General features: G+C 46.8%; 1 protein-coding gene across 2 annotated transcripts in view; it reads left to right on the plus strand.

Moving 5' to 3' along the window:
- Nucleotides 1-22,266, plus strand: part of PLXNB3 (plexin B3) — a 75,843-nt gene that overhangs the window by 28,603 nt on the left and 24,974 nt on the right. For both annotated transcript variants that reach the window (XM_066617886.1, XM_066617887.1), the window contains exons 9-25: nt 2,163-2,271; nt 2,760-2,871; nt 3,002-3,130; nt 4,050-4,260; nt 4,844-5,016; nt 9,572-9,723; nt 10,812-10,917; nt 11,206-11,336; nt 11,453-11,629; nt 13,137-13,338; nt 13,447-13,686; nt 14,682-14,843; nt 15,772-15,920; nt 16,038-16,138; nt 16,838-17,055; nt 18,473-18,651; nt 19,983-20,049. In XM_066617886.1, coding sequence (XP_066473983.1) covers nt 2,163-2,271; nt 2,760-2,871; nt 3,002-3,130; nt 4,050-4,260; nt 4,844-5,016; nt 9,572-9,723; nt 10,812-10,917; nt 11,206-11,336; nt 11,453-11,629; nt 13,137-13,338; nt 13,447-13,686; nt 14,682-14,843; nt 15,772-15,920; nt 16,038-16,138; nt 16,838-17,055; nt 18,473-18,651; nt 19,983-20,049 — 2,618 coding nt within the window. The remainder of the gene's footprint in view (nt 1-2,162; nt 2,272-2,759; nt 2,872-3,001; nt 3,131-4,049; nt 4,261-4,843; nt 5,017-9,571; nt 9,724-10,811; nt 10,918-11,205; nt 11,337-11,452; nt 11,630-13,136; nt 13,339-13,446; nt 13,687-14,681; nt 14,844-15,771; nt 15,921-16,037; nt 16,139-16,837; nt 17,056-18,472; nt 18,652-19,982; nt 20,050-22,266) is intronic.

Here is a 22,266-nt window from a genome sequence, read left to right on the forward strand (position 1 = left end):
CTTGTAGATCTCTTAGCTCCAGGGCTACCTATGGGGCCAGGTGCCCATGATGGACAATGGAGCTCACAAGCATGCAGGATGTTGCACCTAAAACTCTGTTCAAGAAGGAACCTCACACCCCCTGGGCTCATTATTATACTTCTTATGCTAATAGTACTGAGGTGACTTCATACTTATTAACCTGTCCAATCAGAACCCTTGAGGAACAGAACCTTCTCGAATTTGGCTTGGTTGCTAACTCCTCCTAGTTCTTACCCCTCCCAACTGGAGATCCACAGCTACACTCCATCACCCTTGATAAGGCGCCTCTCTGTCTGCTAAGGTGCTAAACATTCCAATAGGTTGTAATTCTTGTTATCTGTCCTTTCTGGCCAGCAAAGGAGAGACAACAATCCTTTTGTTTATTTACTCACATTCCTGCAGCTGGGAACTGCTAGCAACTTCTCAGTTACACTATCTTAGTTTGGTTCATGCTTCACATGCTAACCTAGGCCTAACACGTACTTATTCATGACAGTCCTCACTTGCAATCTGAAGTGGTACAAACCTAGACATCACCTTCCTACATTAGTGGGAACCATAGATTGTAATGCTTTTACCACTCTGGGGAGAGGTGACTGCTCCATCTGTATAGTGATCTAGCTCAGGGGTGGGCAAACATTTTGGGAGGAGGGCCACATCATCTCCCTGACACTGTGACTGGGGAAAAATTAATTTACATTTCAAATTTGAATGAATTTGCATAAATTTACATAAACGAATATGGGACTTGAATATGGGAATGAATGAATTTCACTGAGCTTATTTATAATACACATGAGAACTATAACACAGGCATGTAGATAGAACCACATGAGAACTATGAACTGTTTGCCACACACCTCTTGCACAGTGAAAACATACAGAGAGCAAGCCAGAAACACTTGGAAACATAAGTTGTTCAGAGGCAATGGGACAGAGGTTTTAAAATTACATCCAGGGAAAAGCGGAAAACACATGGAGACATGAAGTAATGCACTTGGGACAATCATGGATGTGCTTTTGACAGACATGCAGACCAAACCAGAAAAGTGAAGGGGGGTTATTAAAAACTCCTGAGCGCACACCTCCAACAGAAAGCACAGATTGAGATTTAACTATCAGAGGCAAGGAAACACATGGAATACTTAGTAATTTGATTTCACCAGAGACAGCAAACCTAGCCCATGGATCTGATGGCCATAATCTTCCTGCCGCCCCCCCCCCCGACTTAAAGCAGAGATTGAGACATAACTGTATCAGAGGCAAGGAAAAACATGGAGAAGAAAAAAAAAAGCAAATATTTCTGAGGGATGAAATAGAATTTCCAATATTTTCCAGCTAACCCAAAGCACTTTGAAAATAATTTTTTTGGGAGGGGGAGAGGAAAGAAAGATCTCTTGCAAAACCAGCCAAAAGCACCTTGAAAATAATTGGGGCAGGGGGAGATCTCCTTACTTGGAAAGGCTCCAAAGGCTCTCGTGCAACCTCTCCTCCTGCAGCCAGCTCCTGCAGTCTCTCCACGTTGACCCTTTGGAGGCAAAAGGAGCTGTGCTCCACTTGCTGCAGCCTCTGACCCCAGGCTAGTCTCTGGCCTTACTGTCAGGGCCCTCTAACCCTCTGGAGACAAGGAGAACTCTCCTCCCTTTGCCTCCAGAGGATGTTCTGAGGGCCGGGGAGGCTGTGCACAGCCTTCCCAGCCCTCAGAACATCTTCTAAGGCCACTTCCAGTTTTGCACCTTATAAGGCCTCCAGAGGGCTGTGGAAGACCTGTCTCTTTCGGTTTTGATGCAAAATCGGAAGTGACCTTCTAAGGCCTCCCTTAGAAGACTTTCCAAGGGATGGGGAGGCAGTGTGCAGCCTCCCTGGCCCTCAGAACACCTACTGGAGGTGAGGGGAGTAGAGCTCTCTTTGCTTCCAGAGGGTTACAGGGCTTGCCTGGGGGCCAGATGGAGGAGGCTCGCCATGGGCTGCATGTCTCCCATGGGCCGGGGTTTAGGCACCCCTGATCTAGGTGATAGGAGAAATGGAGGCCGTATCTATGTGCTGGGTGGTAGAAGGGTGTGAAGGATTCATTCACCTTGGATGTTGGGAAGGGTCCCCTACTTTCTCTTTTCTACTACTCTGTGCTTTCCCCTCTGCAGATCATGTGACTGTGACATTAGCCCTGATGTTCCGGGATGTGGTGGTGGCCTCCGTGGGATTTTCCTTCTATGACTGCAACGCAGTGAGCCAACTCACTGATACTACCCCGTGAGCAGATGATGAGTGGGGTTGGGTCATGGGAATGGATTGAAATTGAGAGACCTGCAAAATATGGGGGGGAGTGCATTGTTTTGATTAGCAAGGAATTTTTCTAGAACTGTGTTCACTTTGCACTATAGAGACTGATATTCTGCATCATGAGAACCTGAATTCTGCAGTTTGCAGTAAAATACTAATGAAGCACATCTACCTACATTTGCTTGTTGTACATAGCTAATTTTATTCACTACTAAAAATCTTTCTGAGTTCCCTCTGACTTCAGAGAATTTGCCTAATGTTTTGCTATCTTAAGAGCTAGAAACACTTGCTTTAAATATATATATATATATATATATATATATATATATATATATATATAAGAGCTATTATTTTCAAGATAGTGAGGTTTATATCATGTTCCACCTCTTTTCTATTTTCGCTGAATTCACACAGCCCTGTTTTAAAGGTCTTTTTTTCTTTCACCCCTTCTCTCATAGATGTGGTACATGTGTGAGCAGCCCCTGGATGTGTCACTGGTGCCCATCCAGTCACCGTTGTGTCCCTGGAAGACCCTGCCCAGATGGAGAAGGACTTGTCTACAATCAGAAGGTGAGGTACTCAGTGGTAGTGTCCACCTGGCTTTCCAGAATAGATGAAAGCAGGGAAAGGAGAGAGAGAGAGAGAGAGAGAGAGAGAGAGAGAGAGATTCTGTGGCACTTAACCCTTCCCTGTCTTTTAGGTAACCACGGAAGATCCCCGGGGTCCAGCTGCTTGTCCTAGTGTGGGGAACATTAGAGAGACCCACTTGATTCCTGTGGGTGTGAAAAAGCCTCTGGACCTGGTAGCCTGGAATCTGCACTTGTTGGCAGTAAGTGAGGGTGTGAGAGAAATTAGGGCTTGAGAAGATATTGCACTTGAGGCGCCAGGTGCTTGTCTTCTTTACAACACTGGATGTGTTAAATGACCATTTCTTCCCCCGTAAGAACCCTGGGTTTTAAGGGTGCTTATAAACATTAGGGATAGTCCTAGATAGAAGATCAGTTCCAAGAGTTCTTTGGGAGCTGAAAAACTTGAACAGACTCCAAACTAGTTTAAGCTGATCATTCTAAATACAGCAAGCCCTCACTTAAAGTTATTCTGTTTAAAGTCGTTTTGTTATAAAGTCGATGAGAAAAAAAAATTTCCTGACCAGAGCCACTGTCTGTATGGAGTTTGCACGTTCTCCCCATGTCTGTGTGGGTTTTCGCCAGCCTGAAAAGCTCGCATTTATTTCAGTGTTCAATATTAGAAGTGTTTGGGGTCCTTTTTTGGAAGTTTGGTGATGTTTTTGTGACTCGAAATATGCTGTAGGAACATAACTCTTGTTTACATATATCAATCAGCCTACAGTAAAATTGGTTAAGTCATTTTGCTTAAAGTTGCAGTTTCCAAGAGCCTATCAACAACTTTAAGTGAGGACTTACTGTATGCTCTGATTTGAAGAAATAATGCATTTATGCTGGAGGAGTGACTCCTACTAGTATATTGTGTAGCTCCAATAGTGTGTAAATAACACACAAGGGATGCAATCTCTGTCCAGGACGCAGGTGGTGAATGGTAGTAGCGTTTGTAATGGCTTTTCCCTCCTTCCACCCCCCCCCCCAAAATCAGGAACTCACTATCTGTTTGAGTTGAGGCCAACAGATTGGAGTGGGGAGAAGACTGTGGTGTGGGAGGCAGGCAGATGTAATGACACGGCTGGCAAGTGAGATGAGCAGGGATCTGTCTTACCCTCTCCTCATCCCCAGGGCCCAGTGGTACTCTCCTGTGTCCTGGAGGTGGAAGGGATTCCGATTGTTGTGCCAGTGTCCCTGAAAGAAGGGGAGAGGGGAACCTCCCACCATTTGCAGTGCCTGCCCCAAGCATACAGCTACACACAGCCTGCTCCAGAACTTCGTGTTCCTCTCTACATCATGATAGGGAATGACCGGCACCTTGACAGCCGTGGAGACCTGCATGGTAAGGGGTGACTGGCAAAAAGCATTCAAAGCCTGGGGAAGTGGTAGGGGGAGGGTACTATTCAAGATTCCCTGTGCTGGGGGGGTGAGACTTCAGTACTTAGACTGCAATCCTATACACACATACCTGGGTGAAAGACCTACTGAATCGAGTGGGGCATATTTCTGAATAGACATGCATAAGATTAGTTCCTGGCCTCATCCTGAGACCGACAAAACTAAAATAAATTGTATCAAATAATAAACACTGCAAAACAATACAATGAAGAGCAGATATCTTACTGTATTTTAATTTGTGTAATTTATATAGTGTAGAATTCAGCTTCTTTTTGGTGTTTTCTTGAAGCACAGGATACACAAGCAAGGCCTGTGCCTTGATATGCTCCATCTGATATGCTCCCCACACTTTCTGGAAGGTATTGCTGCAACAGTGCCAGGACCACTGACCTTTCTAGCTGGAGGCACAGCTCTCTTGTTCCTACCTTCGCTGGGAAGGACTGAGCTATGTCTGGAAGAGAAACGGTAGTATTCATCGTGCAGCTGCAATCCAGCATTCACTTTGTATCTTCTTGCCTCCATTTTAGTGACTCTGTACAGTTGTTCTGCTGGCCGCTCTGACTGCAGCCGCTGCAAAGCTGCCCCCCAGCACTTGCGCTGTGCCTGGTGCCAGCTGGCAGAGGTGCCTGGCTGCTTCTATGAAGAACTGTGTCCCTCCAAAGCTGGCATCCTCTCTTGTCCGTCGCCAGTCATCCACTCGGTGAGCATCCACATGATTGGATCTGCTGGTGCAACAACAGGAAGGTGGGCCTCCTGTGGGCTCTCCAGGTTTTTGTATCGAGCCAAGAAGCAGAGTAGGGACCTTCCTGTACTAGCTTGACTCTCTTTCTCACTGAGGTGGCAAACTTATCTGGACTGCTCACCTTCAGACACCAGGTCACAGTTAACTTGACTAAATGCTCTGCCGTAAAAAGAAGTTCCCTCATTGTAGAAAACTGACATGCCAGGGAGAAGGTCATATTAAAGCCCTTTCCTCTGGTATCTAGATTTCTGTGCAGGGATGATTTTATATATTTTGATGTGGAGTAGTGTTCAGGTACATGAACCCCACCTGCCTTCTGAACTGGTACAACAAAGACTATTTCAGTTTTATCTCCTCCAACAAAAGCATGGTTGTCCTTGTCTTTCAGTGTCCTTCAGCCTCTGTGTGTGCGCATGCTCCGCGTATGTGTGTATGTAATAGACCAACCCTTTCCCCAGTTTTCCATGTTTCTGATGGAATAGGCTGTCACAGTAATCTAGGTACCTTAGATATCTATAAGATAAGAAATTTCTGCCAATAAATCAAGTGTAAATCATCTCCTCACCTTATCTGTGGGTCATTTGAGGGTTAGGGCTGTTGAGGCACATTGAGGCAGCCAGGAGAAGCTCAGAGGAGAGTGACAATGCAAAAATAATTAAAGGGCAATTAGTCTCCAGGGCAACAAGGCTGCAAGCTGCAGTCAAAATTTAGCTTTTCAGTCCTCCTGAGAAAAAAGTAAGTCAGGGCTCAACACTTCCATTTAAAGCTTCCATTTAAATCAAGCAAGCCTTGTTCCCTTTGGCAAAATCACACCCAACCCTAATTGCACCCTTTTTGTTTTGCAGAATTTGCAGAATTGTTCCATTTTGCAAATGTTTGGTAGAGGTCTGGTTTTTAAAACACCAGGATGTAATTCTCATTTTTATCTGAAACAAAGTCTGAGGCTACAATTCAGCACACTATTACTTAAGAATAACGCCCATGGAAAGCAATGGGTCTACTTCTGAGTAAATCGAGTTGCAACTATGTGTAGCTGTGCTTACTCACACTCAGTCCTTGATGCTTGTCTCACCACCGTGAATTGAATTGCACACTCCCAGTTATATATACTGGTTATATATGCTCAACACAACAGACACCTTAAGGAAGGATTTGATTAATAGTTCTACTGGTATGTTGTTTACAGTGCACATACTCTGTTAGTGTTTACAGAAAGGCTGTGAAGTCCAGAATTTAAAAGGTTAATGAATATAAATGTATCTTTTAATCTTTCGCTATATTTAATAAATTACAGTGCAATCCTAACTAGGAGGGTCACAAACGTGCCATAAAGATAAAAGGAGACTTAGAGATGGCAGAGAAATTAAATGAGTTCTTTGCATCTGTCTTCACGGCAGAAGACCTCGGGCAGATACCGCTGCCCGAACGGCCCCTCCTAACCGAGGAGTTAAGTCAGATAGAGGTTAAAAGAGAAGATGTTTCAGACCTCATTGATAAATTAAAGATCAATAAGTCACCGGGCCCTGATGGCATACACCCAAGGGTTATTAAGGAATTGAAGAATGAAGTTGCAGATCTCTTGACTAAGGTATGCAACTTGTCCCTCAAAACGGCCACGGTACCAGAAGATTGGAGGATAGCAAATGTCACGCCTATTTTTAAAAAGGGAAAGAGGGGGGACCCGGGAAACTATAGGCCGGTCAGCCTAACATCTATACCGGGTAAGATGGTGGAATGCCTCATCAAAGATAGGATCTCAAAACACATAGACGAACAGGCCTTGCTGAGGGAGAGTCAGCATGGCTTCTGTAAGGGTAAGTCTTGCCTCACAAACCTTATAGAATTCTTTGAAAAGGTCAACAGGCATGTGGATGCGGGAGAACCCATGGACATTATATATCTGGACTTTCAGAAGGCGTTTGACACGGTCCCTCACCAAAGGCTACTGAAAAAACTCCACAGTCAGGGAATTAGAGGACAGGTCCTCTCCTGGATTGAGAACTGGTTGGAGGCCAGGAAGCAGAGAGTGGGTGTCAATGGGCAATTTTCACAATGGAGAGAGGTGAAAAGCGGTGTGCTCCAAGGATCTGTCCTGGGACCGGTGCTTTTCAACCTCTTCATAAATGACCTGGAGACAGGGTTGAGCAGTGAAGTGGCTAAGTTTGCAGATGACACCAAACTTTTCCGAGTGGTAAAGACCAGAAGTGATTGTGAGGAGCTCCAGAAGGATCTCTCCAGACTGGCAGAATGGGCAGCAAAATGGCAGATGCGCTTCAATGTCAGTAAGTGTAAAGTCATGCACATTGGGGCAAAAAATCAAAACTTTAGATATAGGCTGATGGGTTCTGAGCTGTCTGTGACAGATCAGGAGAGAGATCTTGGGGTGGTGGTGGACAGGTCGATGAAAGTGTCGACCCAATGTGCGGCGGCAGTGAAGAAGGCCAATTCTATGCTTGGGATCATTAGGAAGGGTATTGAGAACAAAACGGTTAGTATTATAATGCCGTTGTACAAATCTATGGTAAGGCCACACCTGGAGTATTGTGTCCAGTTCTGGTCGCCGCATCTCAAAAAAGACATAGTGGAAATGGAAAAGGTGCAAAAGAGAGCGACTAAGATGATTACGGGGCTGGGGCACCTTCCTTATGAGGAAAGGCTACGGCGTTTGGGCCTCTTCAGCCTAGAAAAGAGACGCTTGAGGGGGGACATGATTGAGACATACAAAATTATGCAGGGGATGGACAGAGTGGATAGGGAGATGCTCTTTACACTCTCACATAATACCAGAACCAGGGGACATCCACTAAAATTGAGTGTTGGGCGGGTTAGGACAGACAAAAGAAAATATTTCTTTACTCAGCGCGTGGTCGGTCTGTGGAATTCCTTGCCACAGGATGTGGTGCTGGCGTCTAGCCTAGACGCCTTTAAAAGGGGATTGGACGAGTTTCTGGAGGAAAAATCCATTATGGGGTACAAGCCATGATGTGTATGCGCAACCTCCTGATTTTAGGAATGGGTTAAGTCAGAATGCCAGATGTAGGGGAGAGCACCAGGATGAGGTCTCTTGTTATCTGGTGTGCTCCCTGGGGCATTTGGTAGGCCGCTGTGAGATACAGGAAGCTGGACTAGATGGGCCTATGGCCTGATCCAGTGGGGCTGTTCTTATGTTCTTAAGCACATTTGCGTCTCTTCAGGAGGAAGCTGCAACAGCGCATGGAGGTGCGCTGGAGGATGGAGGCTGCATCCAGTCTCCGTGGCAGCTTCCTCCAGGTAAGTTGTGTTGGCCGAGCTCCGCCGATGCAGCAGGCAGGGGAGAGTGGGGAGGAGGTGGGAAGGAGGTGTTCTAGGGTGGGGGAGGGCGGTTGGAGGGTAGTCCCAGGGGCAGACGGGGGAGCGGGAGGCCCTAGCAAGCGCAGAGCAGCTTCAAGATGCTCCGCTTTCCTCTGACTTGTGCCACCTCAGGAGCTGGTGCAAGTTCAAGGAGACCCATAGGGGCTGCAGTGGCTTACCTGGAGGTAAGGGAAAGAGTTTCCCTTACCTCTGGCTGAGCCACTTTGGGCACCTATCCTACGCTGGATACAGCACAGGCCTCTTGGCTTGTCTCTTCCAGCGCAAGATAGAATTGCGCCCTTAGAGAGACTACCGTTCGTAGATAACACTTACTGGTGAATTATTTTCAGGATCTGGCCTCAGGTAAAATCAGACAAATTTATATTCAGACACCTCCCTAATTTTAAACCCCCGCCCGCCCCCGCCCCCCGAACTTATCTGAGGGTCAGAAAATTCCATGATTTTGGCGCTGAACCTGCTCTTGACTTATCTGTGAGATCAGCTTATGCTTGAGTGTCTGTAGTAGTTTCTAGAGTGCCACAATGTTTTAAATCAGTGATTTTCAACCTTTTTCATCTCATGGCACACTGAAAAGGCACTAAAATTGTCAAGAACATAAAAACAGCCCCACTGGATCAGGCCATAGGCCCATCTAGACCAGCTTCCTTTATCTCACAGCAGCCCCACCAAATGCCCCAGGGAGCACACCTGATAACAAGAGACCTGCATCCTGGTGCCTTCCCTTGCATCTGACATAGCCCATTTCTCAAATCAGGAGGTTGCACATACACATTATGGCTTGTAACCCGTAATGGATTTTTCCTCCAGGAACTTGTTCAATCCCCTTTTAAAGGTGTCCAGGCCAGACGCCATAACCACATCCTGTGGCAACAAGTTCCACAGACCAACCACACGCTGAGTAAAGAAATATTTTCTTTTGTCTGTCCTAACTCTCCCAACACATCAGGTTTTTGACAATTGACAAAGTACACTGTACTGCTGGCTGGGGGCTCACAATCCCCCATTGGCCCTACTAATAAATGTCCTTCTCCCAAATTCCTGTGGCACAACTGTGGATCACTCGCAGCACACCAGTGTGCCATGGCACAGTGGTTGAAAATGGCTGTTTTAAATAATATCTGGTGCCAGTTTGGAGCTATAATACCATCTTTCTATTTTCCAGATCCATCCCCTCACTGGGCCTGTGGAAGGGGGTGTGTCTCTCACAGTGATTGGGTCCAACCTGGGCCATCGCTTTGAGGATGTGGCTGATACTGTGACAGTGGCTGGGTTGCCATGCATCCCCAATCCGGCCCTGTATTTGGTCTCTACTCAGTAAGTAGCTTGATGGATAAGTATGGATCTCCCCACACAAGGCAAACTCTCTGAAACTGAAGTAGCTATTGTTATTCAGGGCTATGTGAAAAATGAGAGGGTTGCAGCTCTTTTACTTATATTGATTATATTGATTAGCATAGCAATTTTATTTACATGGCAGCTGCCAGACTGAAGCAACTGAACACATGATTGACTTTTTTGATTGCACCACAATCTTATTCAGAGTTCATTAAATGTGAAAGCAATCTCCCAAAAACTACTTGATATTTGAGCAATGTGCCTCTGAATATCAGTAGAGCAATGTGAAAATGTGCTATATGCCTTCATCTTCTGATTGTGGGTTTTCCAGAGGCAGCTGGTGAGCCTCTGTGGGAAGCAGAACGCTGCACTGAATTGTCCTTTGGTCCGGTCCAGCAGGGCTCTTCTTATAATCTATTATTGTTATCATTAACTGCGGCTTCTAAACACTTACTTTTCTTAAAGCATTTCCCCTCACATCGAAGTTGTGAGGTAGGCCATTAGCAATCTTCATTTTTTAGATAGAGATCAACACAGAATCTGGCCTAGGGCATTGACAGCCCAATCCTAACTAACCTTCCAGCACCATTGCAGCCATGCCAGTGAGGCACACGGCTGCATCTTGCAGTGGGGGGGACAGTCACAGAGGCCTCCTCAAGGTAAGGGTATGTTTGTTCCCTTATCTCGGCACTGTGTTATGCATCCGCACCAGAAAGTTGGTTAGGATTGGGCTGTGAATCTCTGACTGAGTTGAAACTACACTCTTATCCCTTGGGCTCAAGTTAAACACAATATCTGTAACAGCTGAAGAACATTTTGATGCATTTTTCTCGTGTGTCTAATACTTTTCTAGAAGCACATTTTTCACATTTGAGCTCACCCCAAATTCCAAATTATGTTGGCCCTCATCAGGTCTGGAAATTTTTTAAAAATAGACATTCTGGGAATTCCAACAAGAGCTTGCAGGCGCTGTGTTGCCCTCTTCTTCCCTGCCCCCTCCAAAAGGATATTTGCTGTGAATGTCTGCAGGCTTCCCCATTCCAGAGACTTTCTGCTGTTCTTTACAGGATTGTCTGTGATGCATCTCCTGGGCGTCAAGGCTTATCTGGGCCTGTTAAAGTCACTGTAGGGGACCATCCTCCAGGGGTTTCTGCCAGCCACTTTACCTACCAGGTCAGTGTCTAACTGCATGAGGTGTGCAAGTGAATGTGTACAACCATCCTTTTTGCAAGGTCAAAATGGATAGAGGGTATGTCTAATGAGAGACTGGGCTTGAGAGTTGGAAGAGCTGGGACATGTTTGCTTACAGTGGTGGTGTAATGCTGCAAAACTTTCTCCTTGACAGTAGTGCTATCTGAGAAGAGAATGTGGATGGGATAGGTACAAGTTGGGTGTTATGAACAAAATTGAGTGTTGTGGAGAAGTGTTGTCCACAGTCCTGATAGTTGCTTCTTTCCTCAGGACCCCATACTTCTTAGTCTGCATCCCCACCTCGGCCCCATGGCTGGGGGCACTCGAATCACCATCACTGGAAAGGAACTTCTGACAGGCACTGAGATTGCTGTCTATGTGGGGGACTTGCCCTGCATTCTGTGAGTGGCACGATTCCTTTTTCATATTCCCTTGCTCTGATTTTCCCAATGCCTCCTTTTTTCAACAGTCCTACCCCAAGTCTTATTTTAACATTTTTCCCTCTCCCACACCACAGTGAAGCGCCTGCAGAGCCAGAGGCCATTGTTTGCCGCACCACTGCCAGCCCCAAGCCACAGGAGGCACTTGTCTGGGTCCAATACAGTGGGGCACAGCGCCAACTTCAGGACAAGAGCTTCCATTATACACCTAATCCTCAGCTCACTGGGGCTTCCCCAGCCACCAGCTTCCATGGGTAAAAGGCTACAGGGGAGGGAATTATTAATAGGGAAGTAATGCAATTCAATATATTAGTTTATTAATCAAATTTACGTGAATGTGCATTTGAGTTAAAATAATTGTTCTGAAGGGGAAAAAAAGCATACGTTTTCACGTTATGTATGTGTGTATGTGTTGCAGCAAAGAGTCGTTCCCTTCTGTGTAAAAGGAAAGCTTCTTGTAAGGCTCCCCCACCCAAAGTTCTTATAAATTTTTTTTAAATTAAAAATTGGATGGCTGATTAACTGGGAAGATCTTTTTAGTCAATCAGAAAACACATTTGGCTGATCTAATGCCACCAATTAATCAACTCAGTGTTTCAGCTTTTAGTATTGCTATCATTAAGCATAATGTTATCAGTGTACAATATAAAAAAGAAGATTCTGCCCTAAGTAGCTTACAGTCTTGTCAAAATTTAGACGAATTTAAACGGGACGAAAAGAGACTGAGTGCCCAATCCTATGCAGTGCATACTGGCTCACCGCTGGGCTAGTGCCGGGGGATAGCTGGTGCTCCGCTGCTTGGCAGTCGTCTGAACCGCCTGGCAGCAGAGAGTTAGGTAGGGGTGTGGGGTGAGGAGGCATTCCAGAGCAGGGGGAGGTGGGTGGAGGACAGGCTAAGAGTGGGGAGGAGGCGTGGCAGGGAAGGCAGAGGGCAGGCAGAGGGCGGGACCAGTGGAGCTTTGCTCTTCCACATTCAGAACCTCATTGTCCGGCCGCAAGCCCAACCCAGAGGATTCTGCGCCAGTCCAAGGACTGCAACAGAATCAAGTAGCCCCATAGCAGGGCTGTTTCCCTTACCTGGGGAAAGGGGACAAAAATTCTCTTCCCCTGAGGAGCTGCTGACAGCTGCCTAGTTGTGTATTGTATGCTGCGGCAGCCATTGTCAGTGCCACAGCAGCCCCGTGTTCCGGGCAGCTCAGGATTGGGCTGTGAGGCAGTAGTAAGAGAACGAATGTGCACAAACACAATTATAAATTCAACTAACAGCATAATCCTATTATGTCTGCTCAGAAGCAGCCCCATTAACTTCAAAGGCAGCCCAATCCAATGCATGTCTACTCATAAGTAAGTCTCATTGTGTTACTCTCAGGTCAGTGTGCATAGGATTGCAGACCTAATGTCACTTGGGGACGAGAACTAAGAAGTTCAGCTAAAGGTTTCACAAAAGAGGTGGGTTTTGATAAGTTCTGAGCTGGAGTTTGCAGGGACAAAAATCAGTGGCACCATGTACGTATTCTTGGAGGGCCTTTCCATGCATAGGGAGTAACAAAGGGGAAAAGGCAGTCATTTACAGGAAAGGGGGATCTTTGTGTGACTGAGATAAGAGGGAAAAGAGATGAGGAGTGCTGAGGCCGTGGAGGACTTCACAGGGGAGGATAAGAGGGTCCTGCATCTGTAGGTTATGCGGCTGTGAGTTTCATGGCACAGTGTCTGTGTCAGGGTAGTGTTACAGATTGTGACGTGACTGCTGGGTTTTCTCAGGGGTGGACGGATCATTCGTGTGGAGGGGACAAATTTGGATGTGGTACAAGAACCGCTCATCAAAGCTATCCTGGAGCAGGAGGAGGAGGCGGTCAGTGGAGGAAGCCGGAAGAAAAGAGCCTGTGACTCCTTCCAGGGCCCCCATGCTCCCCTGACCCTGGCTCCCCCACGCCCTTGTGTCGAGGTTGGAGACTTGTTGGAGGTGAGCGCAGGAAGGGAGGGAACATTTTGGCTTACAGGCTGCACTTAGGAAGCTCTTCTCTTCACATTTCCTGCCTACAAACTCTCACCCATTTTTATATCTTTACAGTGTTGGGAACCTTGCTGTGCCAACTCATCCACTCTCCTTTTCTGCCCATCACCTGCTGTGCCACCCAATGCCCGCTTCCGTCACCTTGTTTTTGAGCTGGATGGGCTCCGTGTCTCCTTCAGCAATGCAAGTGGGGGCCAAGATTTCTCCTACAAACCAAATCCTCATCTGCGTTGGCCTGGTCGGGATTCCACTGGGCAACCTTTCAGCCTTAAACCTGGCAATATCTTGGACATAGAGGTGAGGATGGGGGAGGCAAATACAGGATTTTGTTAAAACTATTGAACAGAGAGGAGATTTCCTAGGATACAATAATCTTTTCCTGCTTCGAAGCACCATTGTACTGAATGGAACTTGTTCCACTCACATTTGCACTATATCATGCTCAACTTTTAGTATCCTTGAAGTTTATCGGAGATTTCTGCTACACTTTCTCTGTGGATTTATTCAAAGTACATTATTTCGAACTGGCAAGCACTGAAATGCATTGTAATACTGGTATTTTGTGCTGGGACACACTTGTCTGCTATGAGAGGAGTCTTTCACCTCCAACTTTTGGATGCATCCATTGTTCTATCATCCTCAGTGTGGGGAAGCCCCCTGTAACATTAATTTCTCCTTGTTGCTAACATCAGTCCATGGTGGGGGAATAATGATGCAGTGAAATTCCCTGACACAACCTGTGCAATAGTTCACAGGTGAGGGGGAATCCCGGAAGCATCTGTATTAATGCAGTCCTATCCTTGAACAGTCACTAACAGGGCAAAAGAGAGGTTGAGATGCCAGAAGACACTTTAACTGAGCTTCCCTGCTGTTGCAAGAATGACTGCCTTTTATTTTGGTAGCTGATTGAGAAAATATATGTGTAAGAGTGAAATATGCCTCTAATACTAATCTGGGGAAAAAACTTGTGTCCGTGTATCAGAAGTGTGGGTAACGCCGAGCTTTAACTATCTGCGTATACAATTATTACATTATTTTATTCTGCTTTTGAAGAACCTCCTGGTGGATGAAAATTTGTATGAGGGTGTCATGGTTGGGGTGGGTGCAGGGACAGTTGCCTAGCTATGATTTTATAGGTAGCCTGGTCTTGATATCAGAGATAACTACCAGAGGACCAGCGTCCAACCTAGAGGCAAAGGGATAAAGGGGCTGTGTTATTCCCTAGCACAGGCTTGTATGAACATACAGGAGGCACCACTGCTCACTCCATTTCTCTTTCTGAACTCTTGTAGGGTGAAGGCTTGAACCTTGGCATCAGCAAAGGTGAAGTGAGGGTCATCATTGGCAATGGCGCTTGCACCGTCCAGACCCTTACGCTTACCCACTTGTACTGTGAGCCCCCTCCGCAGCCCCCCAAGCCACTTAATGCTTCCTCTGTACTGCCAGAGTTCATTGTGAGTTCAGGATTTGCATTGGTGAGAAGGGAAATGTATACAATATGCAGGAACCAATCTGTCCTTCTTCTTATGCACTTGAAAGACTGCCCTCCACCCCTGATAAGTTTTTGAAGACTCTTTATGTCATCCCTGATTTAGCAGAGCAAAACACTTTTAACACTCTTGGACCTAAGAGCCCAATCCTATTATCAGGCTGCACTGCATTGCAGCCTGACCTGTGGTGTCACAGAAACATCTGTAATGAAGCAAGGTACAAAGCTGTGTTCTTGTCTCTGTGCCTGAAGTTTCTCAGGCCCCAATCCTATCCTCACCACCAGTAACAATGTAGCCAAGCCAAAAAGGTGTGCGCTGCATCCGATAGTTGGAGGGGTGACCCAAGGGCAAATGGGAGGTAAGTAAAAATTATTTTTATATTACTTCTGCATAAGCCCTGGGGCCACCTATGGTTCTTCTTGGACATATACTACCTATTTCAGTGGCAGAGCAGCTTCAGGGTAGGCAGCTTCGACAGCGGTGGGCAGCTTTGAAACAGTGGTGATAGGATCCAGCATATGCCATTGCCACCAGATCCACCCCTCCTACCTCCTCCCCACCTAGTTACACCCCTCAATCCTCCCATCCCCCACCCACAGCCCATCCCTTCCATTGACTTTCTACTGCTGGGACTCCAGGCAGGCAGCCAATTGCTTTTGTTGTTTGGGATGATAGCTGGGAACCTCCAGTTTTTCAGCCTCTGAAGTAATCTTAGCTGGCCAATTCAAGGACTGTTTCCTGCAGTAATTGAAGTGGGCTCTGGCCCATAAAAAGCTTATGCCCTTATAGTCTTTGTTAGCATTTTAAGATGTCTTCTTTTGACTTGCTGCAGCACACTAATGCAGCAACCTGTTTGGAAACAGTTTTTTGTGCTGTCATTCTCACTTTGCAGGTGCAAATGGGAAACCTACGCTTGGATCTTGGTCGAGTTCGCTATGACACAGAGCCACCATCTCGTTTTCCCCCTGAAGCCCAAATTGGGCTGGGGGTGGGAGCAGCAGTGTTGGCTTTTGTTGTGCTGCTCCTCATCCTAATGTACAGGTGAACAAAATGCCACTTCAAGGGGAGGGAATGGTGTACAGTGGGGGAAACAACTTTGTTTCCTCCATCTTGTAAATTGCTTCTGCAAAACGGCTCATCTCTTTCCTATTCTGGCAGACGGAAGAGCAAGCAAGCACTTCGGGATTACAAGAAAGTGCTGGTGCAACTTGAGAACCTGGAGATCAGTGTTGGGGATCAGTGCCGCAAGGAATTTACTGGTATGAGTTGGGAAAGCGGGAAGAAGGAAAGGGAGGCAGAGAGGCATCATGAGGGATGAAGGAGAGTTAAGGAGCATGTCTGAGAGATTGGCAGAAAGATCTTATATTGTGGATATGGTCAGACTGGAATCTTTCAATACTCAAAACTTAACAACATAAGGGACTGGGTGTGTGGAATTAGATTGTTCTGGTAGAGGTGAGAATAGCACAGTTACCTCTCTAAGGCTGCAATCCTAACCACATTTTCCTGAGAGTAGGGCCCATTGAACAAAATAGGACTTACTTCTGAGTAGACCTCGTTAGGATTGTACCCTAACTGGCATTGTTCTGCCTGTAAAAAGCAGCCTGACACAGACAAACAGTTGAGGATTTGTCTGGCATGCAGGTACATGGTGGGAAAAGCCTAACCTGTTGAATACCTGTCTATCAGGCTTCTGTTTAATACCACACGAACACAGCCAGGAAATAAAGTAGTTCCCCTCAGTCAAAGGAGTACTTGATGAAGAGAGCAACTTCCAGAATATCAGGAAAAATGTTTTTGAGGAAAATTGTGGAAGAATGTTTGTGTAGAATCTATCACCCAAATGTCACCATTTCCCATCAAAGTGAAGGAATTTTTTCTATGAAAGGGGATGGCTGGATTGTGTTCATGCCTTTCTGCCATGCTTTCTCTTCCTGCCCCCCCCCCACTTGCTTCAGACTTAATGACAGAAATGACCGACCTGAGTGGAGAGCTGGAAGGCTCTGGGATCCCGTTCCTGGACTACAATACCTATGCCCAGCGTGTCTTCTTCCCTGGTCAGGGGGGAGCACCATTGAGGCGTGGGCTTGACCTGCCTGAGGGGCGCCGGGCCACAGTGGAGCAAGGGCTGGGGCAGCTCTCCAATCTCCTAAACAGCAAAGTCTTCCTGCTGACGGTAGGCACTCTGGGGAAGAAAAGCCATAGAAGTAGCTGGGCTATCCCATGCCTCTGTGTGTGGGCGAGGGGTGGGGGGGACAGGAGGGTACTAGGGTATTTGCATCCTGGACAATTGTGTCCTGATCAAATGCAGCCCAGTCATTGGTGTCCTGAGACATTCATGTCTGGTTTTTTTTTTGTCCTGGTTATTTGCATTTTACTATAACTGGGCAACAAACCCTATGTTGTATATCCGGTCTCTTATCCCAGCCCTAACCCTACCCTTGCATTTTAAAAAGTGAGGAAGTCCTCACTTAACGTTGTTTGGCTTTAACGCTGATGAGAAATTTTGATCCCTGCCCACTGGAACGCATTCTTCCAGTTGTCCTGCCAGGCCAAAAGGAGGCCTTACCTCTGCAATGCCTTCCTCCTTCAACATCAACACACCACAACTACCCATCTCCTGGACTGAGCTGCTCACATTTGGTGGGCTCAGTGCCTCATTAGGGAGGTGCAGCGTGCCGCTGTTCGTCTCTGCCAGTTTGCTGAGATGTTGCGTCACAAGCCCCTGCAGTGTGGTGGCCAAAGCTCCACTCGTTGGCCAATGTCCCTGAATGGCCATGGCCACAGCCACAGTGGAAGGTTCCGGAGTCATGGCGGGACTGACAGTCCCAAACATTTTTGTTTACATATATCAGTCTCCCTAAGGTAGAACTTGTTTCATTATATGTCATTTCAGTTAAAGTCACAGTTTCCAAGAACCTATCCTGAACATCAAGTGAGGGCTTCCTGTACATCTAATATATATATTAATGTCCCAATAAATATACATACATTGGAGACATAAATGTCAGGAAAGCAAAAAGAAGGGATGCGAATGTCAAATACCAGGATGCATTTGCCAGAACATAGTGACACAGTGGTCATGTCACTGGATGGGAGTGTATCCTGTGTAGGTGGAATGTTTTGGAGCTGCAAACTGGGAGAAATTCATGTTTGGTTGTCACGCTGTAGCCTGGAGACCAGCACAGTAGCTTTGCCTGTCCAGATGCAGTAGGAGAAGATGCTCATTTTTCCTCCCACCAGTTCCTCCTGCTGTTTACTGTAACAGCACAACTCCAGGCATGCCATGTATTAGGTGAGGTAGGGGGAGGTACGAAGGAACCAGTGGTTGGGGAGGGGAAACAAGCAGGAGAAGCTGCAGGTAAAAATCTGTTGCATTAGGAAATGTAAAGATGCAGTGTTCACCTCTGGTCTGCAACCTGGCACCCCTAGATATATGTGTGCTTTGATGTGCAGTAAGAATGACTGAACATGTCTGCTCTTGCTCTGGGCTCTGTTTCCAGTTCTGGTAAAGGTGTGGAATCACATGTACTGTGGTGGAGGGCAGGAATTCTGACTGGAGGGGTGATTACATTTTTTCCTGCCCCTCTCAGTTAATCCGAACACTAGAGGCCCAGTCGACCTTCTCGCAGCGAGATCGATGTCACGTGGCATCGCTTCTCTCCTTGGCACTTCATGGACGTCTGGAGTACCTGACAGACATCATGCAGACACTGCTGAGTGACCTTGCTGCCCAGTGTGTTGCCCGCAATCCCAAGCTCATGCTTCGCAGGTAGGTCTTGGGGTTGAAGGGAGCCATGACATTTATGAATGGAGCGACGTGATGGTGTTGAGGAGTACCTGATAAATAGCTGAGGAAAAAGTAGCTGGTTCCTGGTTAAAAAAAAATATCCAGTAGGTATTTATGCCTTCTCCTGGAGCAGTGATTTTCAATTCTTTTCATCTCATGGCACTCTGACATGGCACTAAAATTGTCGAGGCACATCATCCATTTTTTTTACGTTTGACAAGACATCACTCTGCCAGTGGAAGGTGGCATCCTGTGGCATTACTAGGATTTGTGTCACCCGGTGTGGGAGACTAGCGCATCACCACCATGATGGACCTCCTCCCATGCAGTGGGCGGGGCAACAACCTGGGTGGTGGGCATGGTGATGTGCCATTGTCTCGCCCCCGCTGGTTTTTTGGCTGTACCTGTTGATGGAACAGATATTTCAACACAATTTGTTTCATTGCATTCTGCTGTAAATTATGCATCAAATGGTATATGACACGATGGTATTATTCCTACAAACCACGATTTTAGCTATTTTGGTCACTAGTGGTGTCACCCCCCTCATATGCATCACCTGGGGCAGGCGGCACCCCCTGCACCCCCATAGCAATGCCACCGTTTACATCCCCCAATGGCCCTGCTAATAAAGGACCCAAACTCCCGCAGCATACCTGCAGACCACTGCACACCAATGTGTTGCGGCACTCTGGTTGAAAATCACTGTCCTAGAGTATGGTTGCCTGCATAGTTGGTGAAGGCATCTATGTTAGAGGGGCTAACTGGCAGGAATTTATTTGCCTGGCTAAAGTTGATCCATGTGGCTAGTTGTCAGAACAAGAAGATGCAGTGCTAAAAATGTTTTAGTTGTTACCTTCCCAAGAAGTTATTAAAGCGTAAACTTGAATATGGTAAATAGCAAAATATTATACTGTAATAAATTTTCAAAGTGTTGCTGGTTGCTGCTGCTCAGTTTATTTGTTTACTTTCTACTAAAATACATTTTGGAATCTTACTGAGAGATATTGCTTTTAAACAAGCTAGTACCCTTTACAAAGTTTAATCACTCTTCTTATGATCAGAAGCACATCTTTCAGGCCTTTTTAAAAAACCATTATTTGTTTTATAAAAGGGACTTCTGCATAGGTATAGAGGCAATCTGCTTAGGGCATATCGGGCTCTGTGGGCTGTTTATACTGTGCAATTTGGATGAGGGCAGCTGACCCCAAATTGGATTTTGAGAAGAAGCATGTTCTGGTAAGAAGCCTTGATGTGAGGAAGGGTGGAATATCACTGAAACCACTCTACTTAGCTGCACTTCTATTTTGTAGGACAGAAACCATGGTGGAAAAACTACTGACCAATTGGATGTCCATCTGTCTTTATTCCTATCTCAGGGTAAGCAATGTGGCATGTCTGGATTGTGCACTCCAAGCTTAAGAGAGGAGCTGGAGGCTGTGGTTGATGAGAAGAGGATGAGAATGGGAAAGAGCATGATTTTGGTAGTCCTGTGACTTGTTGGGGCTCTGTGGGGCATTCTGTTCCCACAGCTGTGACAACCAGAGCTGGCCTAAGATGTATTGGTGCTTAAAGGCAGAAAATCTAAATAGTGACTCTCATGCACACACACACCCATACACACTCCTTTCTCATTACAAGGGGCCATAACCAGGGATGGGCAAATCCAAATGGCTTGAGTTGAGTCGCAAGTCTCTCCCCCCCAAGGCAACTTGACTTGAAAACAAGTCACAATGGGGGCACTTTCCGAGTTGCTGAGTTGCCTTTTCATGATTCAAAAGGACTCGAGTCACAAGTCACCCCCTTTAAAAAGCCTGTTGTGACTCCGCAGAGGAAAATGGGGCTGCTGCCAGGCTCTGTGGGTGCTTTGGGGTTCCCTTTGAGCACTTTCCTGCTGTTCCCACCCATCCCAATGTCAGGTAGCAATGGGGAATGCGCCAACCCCTTCCCTTCCCACCCCAACTGCAGTGAAAGAAATCCCCCATTCACTTCAGCATGGCATGGAGAGAGGATGCATCCCAGCTTGGCCAGACAGGAGGGTGTGGGGCAGTGTGAACCGAGCGAGCAAGAGAAAGCCCACCGCAGCTCAGCAGAGGAAAACAGGGCTGCACTGGGCTTAATGCATGTCTTGGTGTTCACTTTAAACTCGCCCACTGTCCCCGCCCATCCTACCTGTCAGGCAGCAGTGCAGAATGTACCGACCCCTTCCCTTCCCTCATGCCACAACCCCAGCCCAGCCGTAATGAAACCCACCCCCCCTTCACCTCACAGGCAAGGCAGGGAAGGAGTGAGGATGCATCCCAGCTCAACAATCTATTTGCACAAATGCACTGCGTTTGTATTTACAAGAGCGTATGGATTGGAAAAGTCTGTTTGGAAAACCTAGTCTGAATACACAGGCTTTAGGAAACCCTTTGAAAAAGAGAATGAAAGTCCAAGGAGAGTTTTTTTCTCCTTAGACAAGAGAAAAACTGTAGAAGAGACTGAACTGTTTAATCTGTACGGCCCGATTTACAAATTTATAGTAACCAGCATTTTTGACAAGCTGACAGACTATTTCACTGAGCAGAAGCAAGATGCCGATTTTTACAGTAAAAACATTTTACAGCCTGGATATTTCTGCAGGTGAGGCAGGAGGGCACAGGATGGGCCGGTGGAAGCCCATAGGTAAGCCTCTGTGAGCTTAGCTATAGCACAGGCAGGCTGAATCATGGGGGGCATGAATTCATGAGACATGCTTCTCAGACACAGCGACTGACAGTTATTTTCCAGGTATGTTTCTAGAAGAACAGAGGGGTGTTTTGGGGGGCCAAAGTACCCACTGTCCGACCCAGCGTCCCACAATAACAGCAGCAAAATTGCTTGGACGTGGGAGAACCCTCCTAATGTCAAGCAAGCAGTATGCAGGCAGTGCAGTGAGGAATGACACAGCTCAGTTCAGAGGCCTTGCAACTCAAAGTACTTTGAGCTGGCATGTACTCTGGCCAGCATGTGTTGCGCCGCTCACTCAGAAAGACACCTGACCTATACTGTGGACCAGAGGTGTCAGAGGGTTGCTACACCCACCACAACCTCTTCTCCACACCCACAATCAGCAGCAGCACAAGGGAGGGCACTTGCTTCCTTGCCTGCCACCAGCAAAGCCAGACCCCCAGAGGTGGTACCACACTGCACTCCTGGTAGCACTGCTACTGGCACCAGATAGCGGCTGGTCTGGCTGGTAGCACCAGGAGGAGCTCCACAGACCCCATCAGGCAGGCAGCTCAGTCAAGAGAGGCAGGCTAGAAACGGTGCATGCTGTTGCTTGAAACAGTGCGTGCTGTTGTTCACTAGGCAGGCATGCAATGACTGTATGCATTCCGTGGCATTTCTAGAATGAACTCAGTGCTTATGTAGGACAATTTTCCAGTGGATTGTTTCCTCTGCATTGCATTTGCTTCCTACTCTGTCTTCATTCATGGTGTCCACATTCCATTGCCTATGTGACTTCATGGTCAGGCCATCCCTGATGCCTGCCAGCCAGCCAGCTTGTTGGAGCTGCATGCTCATCCCTGCCATGCCTGGTCAGTGACTCCATCCCACTGCACTCCTTGTGCA

Source organism: Tiliqua scincoides, chromosome 2 (assembly GCF_035046505.1).
Source record: "Tiliqua scincoides isolate rTilSci1 chromosome 2, rTilSci1.hap2, whole genome shotgun sequence".
Classification (NCBI taxonomy): Eukaryota; Metazoa; Chordata; class Lepidosauria; order Squamata; family Scincidae; genus Tiliqua; species Tiliqua scincoides.